The sequence below is a fragment of the Phodopus roborovskii genome, unplaced genomic scaffold, assembly GCF_943737965.1.
Source record: "Phodopus roborovskii unplaced genomic scaffold, PHOROB, whole genome shotgun sequence".
Classification (NCBI taxonomy): domain Eukaryota; kingdom Metazoa; phylum Chordata; class Mammalia; order Rodentia; family Cricetidae; genus Phodopus; species Phodopus roborovskii.
The window spans coordinates 41,292-54,107 of record NW_026125463.1 but is presented as its reverse complement, the minus strand read 5'-3'; the positions used below and the strand labels follow the sequence as shown (position 1 = coordinate 54,107).

Sequence of the window (12,816 nt, the reverse complement as noted above, 5' to 3'; positions counted from 1 at the left end):
TCCCAGACTCCCCTAGTTGCTCTCTTAACTTCATATACAAATCATGGGATGTGTATGCCCATATACATGCATATATACAGTAAATGTATATACCAATGTAACTTTAAATATTAAAAAGAAGGGAAAGCATTTAAGTGATTATTGATACAGATTAGGGCAGTTAGGAGGAAGTTAGGTGTGATGGGGACATGCAAAGGCTTTCATGGTGTCTACCACATTGATTTCTTAGCTTGGGTAGTGACTGTTAGGGATGTTTATCTGACAATTTAACTATAGTAATATTGGGAAATTTTTTATACTGGTGTTTTGTTTTACAGTAACAGCAGGCACTGGTATGGGACATAGGTGTGTAACTCTCTCTGGGACAGGATATGGAGGGGCCGATGCTGTGTGTAAATTACCTTCACTTATTGCACTTTTCATCAATGGTCCTCCTTTGAGAGCCTCCTCTGTGTTGGATCGGAAGAGGACTCTTGGGCTGTGGGTTGGCGAGCCATCCTCTGGCAAGGGAGTGCTGCACTCAGTCATGTCCCGGAAAATCATCTCCTTCTCTTCCAGCAAGAGGAGGATCTGCTGGTCCTTCTGTTGAAGTTGTTCTGCAGGGCAAACAGAGAAACCATGTGACTTGTCGGGAGCTGGGGATCACAAGATGACTGAGAGATGAGCACCACCTAGTGGTGGCTATTGAAAGACCCAAGGGAGGAAATGGCTCCCATGCTCCTGCAGTCTCAAACTGCCCTGGGTTCTTTCTGCAAACATTAGCATTTTGGACACAACTCTATCCCATCACTACATTCAGTTGACTAGTTTTTGTCTGTTTCTTTAATAAATGTATAAAGTGCATTACCCTAATTTCTTTCCTACCCTTAGTATTCAATTCCAAGTAGTTTTCCTACATTCATGACGTTTTTTATTTTTATTTTTTGAGATGCAAATAGTTTCACCAGGTTCATCTGCATGAACATGGGCTTCGAACTATTCATTGGAGCTGAATGAGCTTCCTCAATGAGGACTTAAGACCTTACTGCCCTTCCTCCCAAATCCAGCAGGGAGCAGCCATAGCTGCCGGTCTTGACCCTAGGCACAGTGCCACGCCCTGAAGACAGCATTCAGGGTCTTTCTCCCTCTCCTGAAGCTCTTGCCTTCTTCCTACTTCTTCCACCATGTTCCCAGAGCCTCACAGGGAGTGCTATAAATGTCACTGACTTATTAACTTAGACACCACTATGGAATATGGCAAATTCTCTATGACAAGCTATAAACAAAGTCATCACTGTCCAAGAACAAACATCAAGATCAGAGAATCCATATTCCCTAGTGCTATGCTATTTATTTAATATTTATATTTACTTATACTGTTTATTTTTATTAGTATAGGGATTGCATGTATGTATGTATCACAAACATGCCCAGTGCCTACAGAGGCCAGAAAAAGGCACCATATCTCCTGAAACTGGAGTTATAGACCGGTTCCTGAATTGAACCCGGATCCTCTGGAAGAGCAGTCAGTGCTTTTAAATGCTGAGCCATCTGTCCAGCCCCTCTAGACTTATTGCCATTCTCTTTTGGAAGGTATCTGTTTTTGTAGTTGAGCTGACTGAGACAGCTCAGGGTTCATGAAAAGACTGGCTAGCTGCAGATGATAAAGACCATTTCCAACATTTTACCTTTTAACTCCCGGGCTTTCATATCCAACAATTTCTTTTCTTCTTCATTCTCACTAGGAATCCCTTCATCTTCATCTCTGTTCCTAACATAACCAAAATAAAACAAGATGAAACAAACAAACAAAATGCCTAAGATGTCAGTTATGTGGTCACTGCCCTGTGTACGTCACACAGAGGTACTAGGCAGACCCTGGTGTCTCACTTACAGGGAGTTGATTGTATCCTGTATGATATGAATCCAGCTATTCCGCTCCTCTCTGGAGCTGGCATGGACCTCCACCATCTCTGGATCCTTCACCCCCATACTGATGAGGAACAGACCTTTTTCTTCATGTGCCACTTCTCTTACAATCAGCTTCTTTAAGGAGATCACAGTTGACTTATGGTCCTGGACAGAGGAGAGAGGCAAACAAAAGCATAAGACATGCATGCAGCACACTCACTCTTGAAAGACAACTCTAACTTAAGGTAAGCTCAGATAGTTTTAAATGCATTATTAAAACCAAAATAAAGTCAATTTAACCCTTTTCCAAAACAAACAAACAAACAAACAAGCAAACAAACATACACAAAACCCCCACAGCTTTCAGGTAAGCATTTCATCATTTTACTCAAATTTAAACAAGAGATTTCCACACTGGAGATTAATGGATCATGGCAAAAAAAAAAAAAAAAAAAAAAAAAAAATCCTATCTATGTTTTCTGCATGATGAAACTCCAGAGGTGGGTTTCTATTGTGATCAAAGCATCAATCAAGTGTTGAGGGCATTCAGGGGGAGTATGAAGGAACATAAAAATAATTTTGCATTGGGAAGGAGTAACAACAATAACAACACAAACACCACAAGGGTATGTAGGAATTTGTTCCAAGGACTCTTTTGTGAGTCACATGGTTTTCAGTGGGCAGCTACAGCTATATGATAGCTATATTAATGCTAGCTGGTTAAGCTTTATACCCAGTCTAGTGGGTATGAATATGACTTATTTCAAACAGATCAGAGTAACAGTTCAGCTTACCAAGGATGCAAATACATATTTCTGGTCTTTTTCTTGAAGGAAAACTAGAATGTCAGTGAGGAGAACTGCTTGAACCTCTGCAAAGTAGAAATGGGAAAGAGGAGAGAAGCTGTTTATAAAATTGGTTCAGCAATGCGTATCAACTTTGTCTGAGATCACACCCATCCCCTGCAACCGTTTTGTAATCTGCAAGATTCAGAGCTGGTCAATGGATTTTTAGATGTCTTTCATTCTGTCTTTAAAGTGTTTGTACTTATTTTGTTGTCTTTAGTAAACTATGCTATCGAGCATGTTACAAATCTTCAGATATTGTTTTCAGCAACAATAACAATAGTATTAAATATACTGAAACCCCAGATTTGTCACTTACATCCCAGATCCAAAATGGACAAATATATAAATTACTTTATGATGTTGGCACATAGAGAAATGAGTAATTTACACCCTGTAAATAAATGTGTCACTTTTAGCTTCACCTTCCTAGGATGTTTTGAGGGATATAACTTGACCCACGGAATGAGGATTCAAACACACAATGTTACTGGCAAAGCAAATAGTTGCTTTTTATCCTATAGGTATTTTAGGCACATTGCCATAAGTCTTGCCTCAGAAAAGGTTAAGTGATCAGTCCTGAAAAGATATATCCTGTACTGCAGAGTGAGTGAGTGAGTGTGTGTGTGTGTGCGCGCGCTGTTATGTGCTTGCATGCATGTGCTCAAGATTGTGTATGACCTCTTTTGTCTTCCAGAGTTGATTTTGGGTATTTTCCTCTACTACTCTCCCAACCTTATTTTTTTTTTTACCTATTTTTTTTCAAGATGTATTTATTTATTATGCATACAGTGTTTGTCTTCGTGTATGCCTGCAGGCCAGAAGAGGGCACCAGATCTCATTATAGATGGCCATGAGTCACCATGTGGCACTGGGAATTGAACCCAGGACAGCTGGTGCTCTTAACCTCTGAGCCACCACTCCAGACTCTCTTCACCTTGCTTTTTAAAACAGGGGTTCTTTTATTGAACCTGGCTGGGGCTTGCCATTTTTGGCTGGACTGGTTGGTCAGTGAGCTTTGGGGATCCTCCTGTCTTTATTTGCTGTCCCTCTCACCCAGGTTACAGTGTGCGTCACTGTATCTGGCTTTTGTGTTGGTTCTGGAGATCTCAATTCAGGCCTTCATACACACATACAGAAAGTCACCGAAAAGCTGACTATCCCACTAAGCCATTACTATGTATGATAAAGTTTTAAGTATAAAACACTTTCAAGAATGAAGGTGAACTTCAACCAATGTTAAGATAGGAAGCAACTTCTGCCAACATATTCCATGAAATATTCTTCAGCGTGTCCGCCCCCCACCCTCCCACCCCCATTGGAGACCAAACCCTGGGTTCTATGCACGCTAGGTAAGACTCCCCCTGAGCTGCACTCACAGTCCACAGTGTTTGTAGTCTTTCCTAATTTCTTATTATATTAATGGGAAATAGCAGCCAGAAAGTGCCCAGAAGGGACATATAGCAGACACCTTCTCCATACCCCACATGAACACTGCATAAAATAGGGTGTGGTAGTACACACCTGTAATCCCAGTGCTTGGGGGAGTTCAAGGTGATCCTCAGCTGAGTTTGTGACTACCCTGGGTTACCTGTGATTCTCTTACCTTTTAGCCACCCAAAACAGGACAGAGACATTTTAAAGCAAAAGATTAAGACAAAACCCCACCCTACCCCACCCCATTCTAGATAGCTTTAACTGTCAACCTGATATAGCCTAGGGTCTTTTAAGAAGAAAGCCTCCAGTGAAGAACTGGCTAGATCAAAGAGGCCCAAGGCCATGTCTGTGGGGAAATGTTTTGATTATTAATTGCTGTAGGAGGCTTCAGCCCACTGTGGGTGATACCATTTTCTGGTGTCCCTGGGCTACGTAACAAAGCTAGCTAAGCATCTAGTGTTAATTTGTTCCTCTCCTGATATACTTCAATGATGGACTGTGACCTGGAAGTGTAAGCCCAGTACACTCCTCTCTCCCCACTGTTGCTTTTAGTCAATGTTTTTAATCACAGTAACTAGGACATTTGTACAGACATACTCTAGCTTCATAGGCAGAAGTGAATTCTGCTTTTATAGTTGGTAGTCAGTCCTCTTCCACACCACCAAAACAAAACCGTGCATGGAACAAGAGAGTGAAATGGGGGGCATAAGTTAGATAAATTTAATTGTTTGTAACATACAACATGAAAGCTGAAGAAGGACTATCTGGGGCAAGATGGGGACCAGTAGGGGGTAGAGGCAGTGTAAACAACCGTGTGTGTATTAAGATATCATAATGAGGCCAGGTAGTGGTGGCACACGCCAAGTACTGGGGTACTTGAGAGAAAGAGGCAGACAGAACTCTGTGAGTTCAAGGCCAAGTCTGGAAGTCTGGTCTACAAGAGTGAGTTCCAGGACAGGGTCCACAGCTACAGAGAAACCCTGTCGTAGAAAACCAAATTAAAAGGAAAAAAAAATCATACCTATTGTTTCTTATGCGAAGGAAATTAATTTAAGAACTATGTAGGGCAAAACAATCCATGTTTTGTCTGGATTATCATGGTGAAGCTGAGTACAAACTGCAGAATATAAAATATGACACACAAACAAAGCCAACAGGCTGGTGTCTATTTCAGTGGTACGGTGCCTAAGATTCCAGCAGATCTAGGTTCTACCACCATCGTCATCACCGAAATGGAACAAAACAAACAATTCAATATCTTTAATTGGATCCAGGAACTTAAAAAAAAAAAAAAAAAAAATCACCTCATGATCTGACTGGTCCTCTAGGCATACAAAGGGTCATGTTTGCTCTACATGCTCTACAATACACATCTCCCAGCCAGCTGGTCAGAACCACCAGGCCGATGCTTACACCGGGAAAGCTTACATGCTTTCCCTCTGGAAAACAGAGCCGATGGCTCCTTGGGGAACTGGGTTCATCTATGCAGTCTGCCCTGCCTTCTTCAACCTCTGCTACAACTAAATGCAGCAAACAGAAGCAAGGGAGGTCTAAATTTTCAGACTAGACAACAGTAATTTTCCATGCACTATTATTAGTTTTGACAAGTTACTTTTTTAAAGTTTACTTTAAAGTAGTTCAGGTGTCTTCCAACAACAAGTCCAAAAGCATAAGTTTCAACTTTGCTGGATCCTGAGGTTCATATGATCAGTGTTATGGATCAGAGAAAAAAACAATTCCACCCCTTCCAAGGGTGTTCAATACAGTACCGGCTGTTCTTGGCCGGGGTTCACGGCGGTGTGAAAATGACTAAATACCAACCCATTCTCCCCACTGCAGGCATTTCAAGCCAGAAACCTATTGTTCTGCTATTGGTTTGACCACAACTTTATCCCAACAGCTGGAACCTATTCGTTTTTATTTTGGGAATAAACTGCCATGTAAAGGAAAAGAATAAAGTATTGGTTCCAGGCAACAGCAGTTCTAGCAAATCTAAGCCCTCTTGAGAAGGACAGGTATTTCTGAACTGCCAGCCTGTTTGAAAGATGGGCTCTTTGAAGTGGTGTCTGGGCTAGGGCTCTCAGACCACCACAGAACTTTGAGGGTTGGAAGACAGGAGCACCTTAAGTTATCAGAGGATATCCTAAACACCAGAGGCCAGGGACACTCTAAAAAATTACCCCACACTTCCTTTTCATGTCTTCCATCACTGGGGAGGTGTTGGTGTTTTCCGAAATAGCCTAACATTTCCAACACCTCTGTCACTTACGATGTACTCTATACTACCTCCAGTTGTGTTGAAAACAAAAACAAAAACAAAAAACCCCACTGAAACCACAGAACACCTAATTCATCCCCTTTCCATATGAAATCCTTTCATTGTTAGTCGCATGGAGCACAACTCCTCACGGTCACAGTGTGGCAGGCGCCTCTGGCAGCTGGACCCAGCAGGGTCTCATTTTTCTCTTCTGCTGTCACTCTCCCAAGTCTGTCTGGGAGTCCTGAAGATGTAACTTTCCCTGGTTCCAGGCCCTCCCAATGCCACGCTTTCCCACCTCCAGCAACACCTTCCTCCTCATTCACCAGGGCCGTCCGTCCGTCTGTCCTCCCTCTTTATTCTGGCACCCAGCACACTGGAGTCTGAAGTCAGCTGTCTGGAGGGGACTTGTGTACTACTGTCCTGAGTATGCTAAGGCTATGCTGAGGGCAGCTGAGTGCTCTGACTGAAGACATCTATTGCAGCATCATTACGTCTCTGAGATGGGGAAGGAAACATTCCTTCTAATATCAGCATGTTCCTGTGACAACAGTGCGACCATGGCCTGTTCCGTATCCTCAGCTCACCGAGTCCAGGACTGTGGCAGGAATACCTGCAGCTGCTGGGAAGTTAGAGCTCACACAGGCAGTGTGCCTGTCCAGTAAATGTTTGATGAAACTCATCATGTTCCTAAAAGTAAGATGGTGTGAAACCCCTAACTTCCTTAAGTTATTGTAGGTGACCGATGAAAGGTGAGAAATCATAAACCAAATGCATGAATTGTCTTTAATGATCGATTTTGCTTTAGAGAAAAATGATACCATAAAGCAATAAGGAATTTAGTTGAAATAAGCTAGACTTGCCCTTCTCTAAAGTCTCAGAAGGCTTTTTGGGAGTGATAAATTCTCAGTCTTACAGATTCACAGTCCTCGATTCAGACAGTTGTGCCACTGACCCCAACTCCTCAGTGGGCACTCAGCACCTCTCTGTGGGTGGGGGAGTATGTCTTCCTCAACAGTCTGCTACATGTATTAATTTGGTCCTTCATGTTTTAAAACTTGCACTTATCATTTTTCCTGGGTGTACCTTTTCCTTGTTGCCACATTTCATAGGACTTTGAAAGTCACCCGAAACATGGCTTTTGTGACATATTACTATTGCACCAGGTGGTGTCTGGATATGGCTCTCCTAGGAAGAAACCTGGTGATGAAGTCCAGAAGAATCTAGACTTTTTTGTGTTCTCCCCAGGCACACAGACATTGGAAGTCGTCTTACCTTTCAACCTTCCTGTTGCACTCTTCAGAAACACACTCCCATCCCGCACCAGCTTCTTCCGCTTCAGATCCTCCTTGGCAAACATCTGCCCACTTTTCATCCTCATGATCGACTTGCTATCGGTCTTGGTGTAAATCTCCCCGAGACGCACTTTCTTCTCATAACTTGCCACTTTGCTGTCCACGGCTCCAATCACATCCTTCACCAGGCTCAGGGACTGAGCTAGGTCTTCTTGCTCCACTTCATTGTCTTGGGAGAAAAGAACTACTTTTAATGGCCCTTTGCACACAAGAGCAGAAGGGAAGGAGTCTACATCGTCACATTCCCCCGCTGTTACACTTTCACACTGGAGTGAAAACCAAGTCACAAGCTTACCTTTACCACTGCCATAAGTTTAATTCCAAAAGAAGTCAGAAGTACTCAATGCTATGGATGATATGCAATTATATGCTCCAAAGCAAAAGGAACCGATGTTTTAGGGAGAGAGAGAGAGCAGCAGAGGCATGTAACAAGCTACTCAGTTATATCTTTACTGTTATGTTAAGTGCCCCATAACCTTTAATGGAACTGCCTAGGAGAAGCATCAGCTGAGAGAAACCACCACATACTAATTAAATGAGACAGTAACAATTTTAGCATTTAGGGGAAGAAACGGTGGGAATTGCTGACCAAATCCAATGTTATCAGAACTAGTTAGTGTTCAGGGCACATAATGTTTTAACAGAACCAATGCATGGTCATTCCTTGACATCGTCCATCTACCCCAATTGTAGTGATTTAATTGTTGTGGTATTCCAGGAATTGAATCCAGGGCCTTGTGCCTATCTGGGGAGTAATCTAGCACTGGGCTATACCTCCAGCCTGCATTTCCAGGAATTTAATCCAGGGCCTTGTGTATATCCAGGAAGCACTATAGCACTCAGCTGTGCCTCCAGCTTGCTTCTCAGGTTTTGCCTTGATACAGGCCTCACTGGATGCCCAGGTTGGACTTGAATCTGCTCTAGGTCCTAGCAGGCCTTAAATTTGCATCTCATCTGCCTTAGCCCCAAGTAGCTGAAGCCACACAACTGTACCACTGGGCCAGTTTCCTTTCTTTCAAGAAAAACATGTATTAGGTAGGTTAAATTTTATTTCCCTGTAATCCCAGCACTGGGAGGTTGAGCAGAAGGATTGTGAGTTTGAGACTAGACTGGGCTACACAGTGAAACATGGGCTCAAAAAACTAAAAACAGCAACTGATGGGAGATGTCATTCTGTATATGTTTCTCATACTGGTTAATAATAAAGCACTGTTGGCCAATAGGAAAGGAAGATAGGAGGGACTAGGAGACAAGGAGGAAATAGGAAGTAGGAAGGAGGAGTCAAGATGGAGAGTCTGGAGAAAGCAGTATGCCGCCGGCTCCCCGGTAAGAGAAGGCCATGTGAAAATACATAGATCAGCAGAAATGGGTTAATAATTAAGGCAGAGCTAGCCGATAAGAAACAAGTAACCGGGCCAACAGCATTGTATCAAATACAGAGTCTCTGAGTGTTATTTGGGGCTGATGCGCGCAGCAGGACAAGACCAAGCGGCGGGCGGAAAAACCCATACTCTTACAAATGGCGCCCAACGTGGCTAATAAGAACTTCCACTTAAAATTTAACAAAAGCTTAAAAAAGGGTTTTACAAACAAAAGAACAGAGACAAGCAAGGTTTCTTGGTAGCAGCATTTTCTCGGTTAAACTCTGCTTTGCGAGAGACAAGCAGATATTCGCACGACTCCTTTAAGGGAAGATTCCTGACTCAGCATAAGCGGGAAAAAAAATGCACAGCTTTTAAATAACTCTGCTAACAATTTATTGGTGTGTATGAGAGATGGCAATGGCAGTGACCACATCTCCAAGCCGGCAGCATGCTTTCTGGGTGGCAGCGCAGACCAAGGCGGTGAGCACAGCTTTCCGTGCTGGCGGTAAAAGTACCCGCCACCATCTTTGGTAAACAGCGGCTGACACAGCTATGACTTTCATTTTAGCAATGTTGTTGTTTACCAGATAAAAGACTTGTGGCCAGACGAAGATAAAGATTTACAGTAAAGACAGATTCATATTAAGAAGAACCTCTAAAGGTTTACAGTGTGTTTTAAAATATACGTAGACATGAAAAAAAATGGTTTTAAATAGACAAAGAGGAACTGGGTGTGGTGGCACACACCTTTAATCCCAGCACTCAGGAGACAGAGGCAAGCAGATCTCTGTGATTTGCAAAGTAAACCTGGTATGCAGAGTAAATTCCAGGACAGATAAGAGTTACACAGTGAAACCCTATGTCAAAAAATAAAAAAATAAAAGTAAAATAAACAGTAATAATAAAGCCATGTAAAGATGAAAAGCTCAGAGAGAATCTGGTTACTGTATGCTATTGTGTTGTCTCTATATTGTTTGAGTGCTGAAAAAATAACAACTGATAAAGGAAATGCTGCTGGATTAATTAAATTTATATATTTTAAAAATGCTTTGACTCAAAAATTTAAGTTCAAGGACAAGTTACTGGGGAAAAGGATTTCTATTTTTGTTTCCACAGAAAATGAAAAGCTGTGGATTCCTTCCAGACTAATGTGGTTTGATCAAGCCAGGCCCCCTGAAACAGTCGCTGATGATCCAACATTCAAAACAGCTTGAACAAGGCAGACTTGCAGACTACAGCCAGGATTTCTGCATCTTCTTAGGATCCCCATGACAGTGCCCCTATCAGCAGGAAGTAGTTTGGAAAGAACGACGCCCAAATTCCCAAATATTGTTTATAAATGTTTGGTTTTATTTAAATGGATTTGGTTATAAATGGGTAATGATCGCAGCCAATTATTTTTAAAGGTAAAAAGGGAATTATGGTATTGATATGATTACTTTGTTTTGGAATGGATTTTCATTTATTGATACAATTTAAGGTCAATTTTGTCATATGTATATTTCTCCTCTTGTTTGTATAGCTCATTTAGAAATATAATGTATAATGTAGTACAGATTATAGATAATTACCTATGATAGTCAAAGCTTAGAGTTTAGTTAGGGTTTTCAAGATACACAGAGATGTATTTAAGATAAATAGTTATTCTTCAAACCTTTCAAAGACCTACAGAATATGGCATTTAAAATGGTTTAGGGTTTTACTTGACAATGAGACATAATTGCTCCTGGTAACACCACCTGCGTCAAAAAAGGAAGATGGACATTAAAGAAACACGTTATGGAGTTTACTTCCAATATGGCAAGACTAGCCATTTGGACAAAATACTGCTCTTGTCTGGACTGTTTGACTTTGTGCTATATAAACTGGACATGCAGGGCCCACAGAAAAGTGACTGCTGATTCACGATGGACATTGCTACAGAGTTCCTGCTTCATGGAAGAGTCTGCGAGACAGTATGCAGGACACAGAGAAAAGTGACTGATAAACTGCCAATACAAGAAGACAGTTTAAAGTTTCCTGCATTGCTGAAGAGTCTGCCAGACACACTATGGCCTATGGGCTGAAGATGGAAGATTACAAAAGAACTTTGGGTGACCAGGCAGTGAGTTGTCTCTGTCATTTCTAGAGTTTATACTATCCTTCTGTGGTCTTTGAGGGACTTGAAGACAGAGAGTTATGGTTATAGTTTTCCTTAGTTAGGCTTACAGATAAGTTACATATAGGACTTTGGACTCACAAATATAGGATAGATGATAGAATAGTTTCTTTTAATCTTGCTAAATGTTAATGGACTAAATATTGTTAACTGTGATTCTTATTGGATAACTGTTATGTGATATATTTTGCTATGTTAAGGTTAAAACCCTTCTTTTCATTTAGTCAGAAAAGAGGAGATGATGGGAGATGTCATTCTGTATATGTTTCTCATACTGGTTAATAATAAAGCACTGTTGGCCAATAGGAAAGGAAGATAGGAGGGACTAGGAGACAAGGAGGAAATAGGAAGTAGGAAGGAGGAGTCAAGATGGAGAGTCTGGAGAAAGCAGTATGCCGCCGGCTCCCGGTAAGAGAAGGCCATGTGAAAATACATAGATCAGCAGAAATGGGTTAATAATTAAGGCAGAGCTAGCCGATAAGAAACAAGTAACCGGGCCAACAGCATTGTATCAAATACAGAGTCTCTGAGTGTTATTTGGGGCTGGCGCGGCAGCAGGACAAGACCAAGCGGCGGGCGGAAAAACCCATACTCTTACAAGCAACAAAATAAATAGTCATGAAGAGATGTTTACAAGATGAGATACATCTGTAATCTCAGCACTCTGGGGGAGGTGGAGGAAGAACTGCTGTGAATTTGAGGTCAACCTGGGCCAGAGTGAGAATCTATGCCCTAAAATAAGTCACTGAGCTAGGCATAGGCATTCTGGTAGGTCTGCTAGAGCATGGCAGAGCTCTGCTACTGTGGTTTCCAGGGCTATCTGGATCTGTGTTCACAGGCAGACTCACCTTTGGTACATTGCAGTATCCTCTGGAATAAAACTGGGTACTTGGTGATCCTCTGAGTTACAAGTAATATGCACTCAGGGATTCCGAGTCTTCTTACCACTGAACTGCTCATCTTCTTCTGCAAGGGAGTGAATTCACTGTTAGTCACTAAGTGAGGAAGGTGGCTCTAGCCAAAATGGGGGGCTTATGTTCCTGACCATGATCAGGAGGGACTGTTTCTGGTCAGTACCTTCACAAAGGCTTGGAAACGCTTATCCTTTGTATAGAGGTCTTTGAAGTAGTTGACAGACTGGTTGTGATGTCCACAGAACTTGCCATATGTCTTCTTCAAGCGCTCTGCATTCTCACCTGAAAACTGCCCAGTAAAGAGAATAGGAGTTACACAACTCAGGGTATAATTCTTTATAAAGTTTCCAGTCTTGTTGTAAAAACCAAGGGTGATTCCTAATAAACTCCCCGAAAAAGATTAAATAGTAGAACAGCCCTGGCAAACTGTTTGGCACTTTATCAAAAGGTTAGACACTGAGGTCTCAGAGGACCCAGTGATTTCTTATGTGGGTTTCTTCACTCACAATGGAGAGACAGAAGCAGAACCACTACCACAAACTAAGTGTCCTACAAGGTTGAGTCCAATAGCATCATACAGAGAACACATGAGCACC

The 12,816-nt window shown here is 42.0% G+C and overlaps 1 protein-coding gene across 1 annotated transcript in view; it reads right to left on the bottom strand.

Annotated features, from left to right (window-relative positions):
• The window catches only part of LOC127215513 (A-kinase anchor protein 13-like), a 63,994-nt gene that overhangs the window by 11,601 nt on the left and 39,577 nt on the right, over positions 1-12,816 (bottom strand). The window contains 7 exon segments of the mRNA XM_051175928.1: positions 402-596; positions 1,668-1,750; positions 1,874-2,055; positions 2,685-2,761; positions 7,705-7,953; positions 12,155-12,272; positions 12,384-12,509. Of these exon segments, the coding sequence (XP_051031885.1) occupies positions 402-596; positions 1,668-1,750; positions 1,874-2,055; positions 2,685-2,761; positions 7,705-7,953; positions 12,155-12,272; positions 12,384-12,509 (1,030 nt within the window).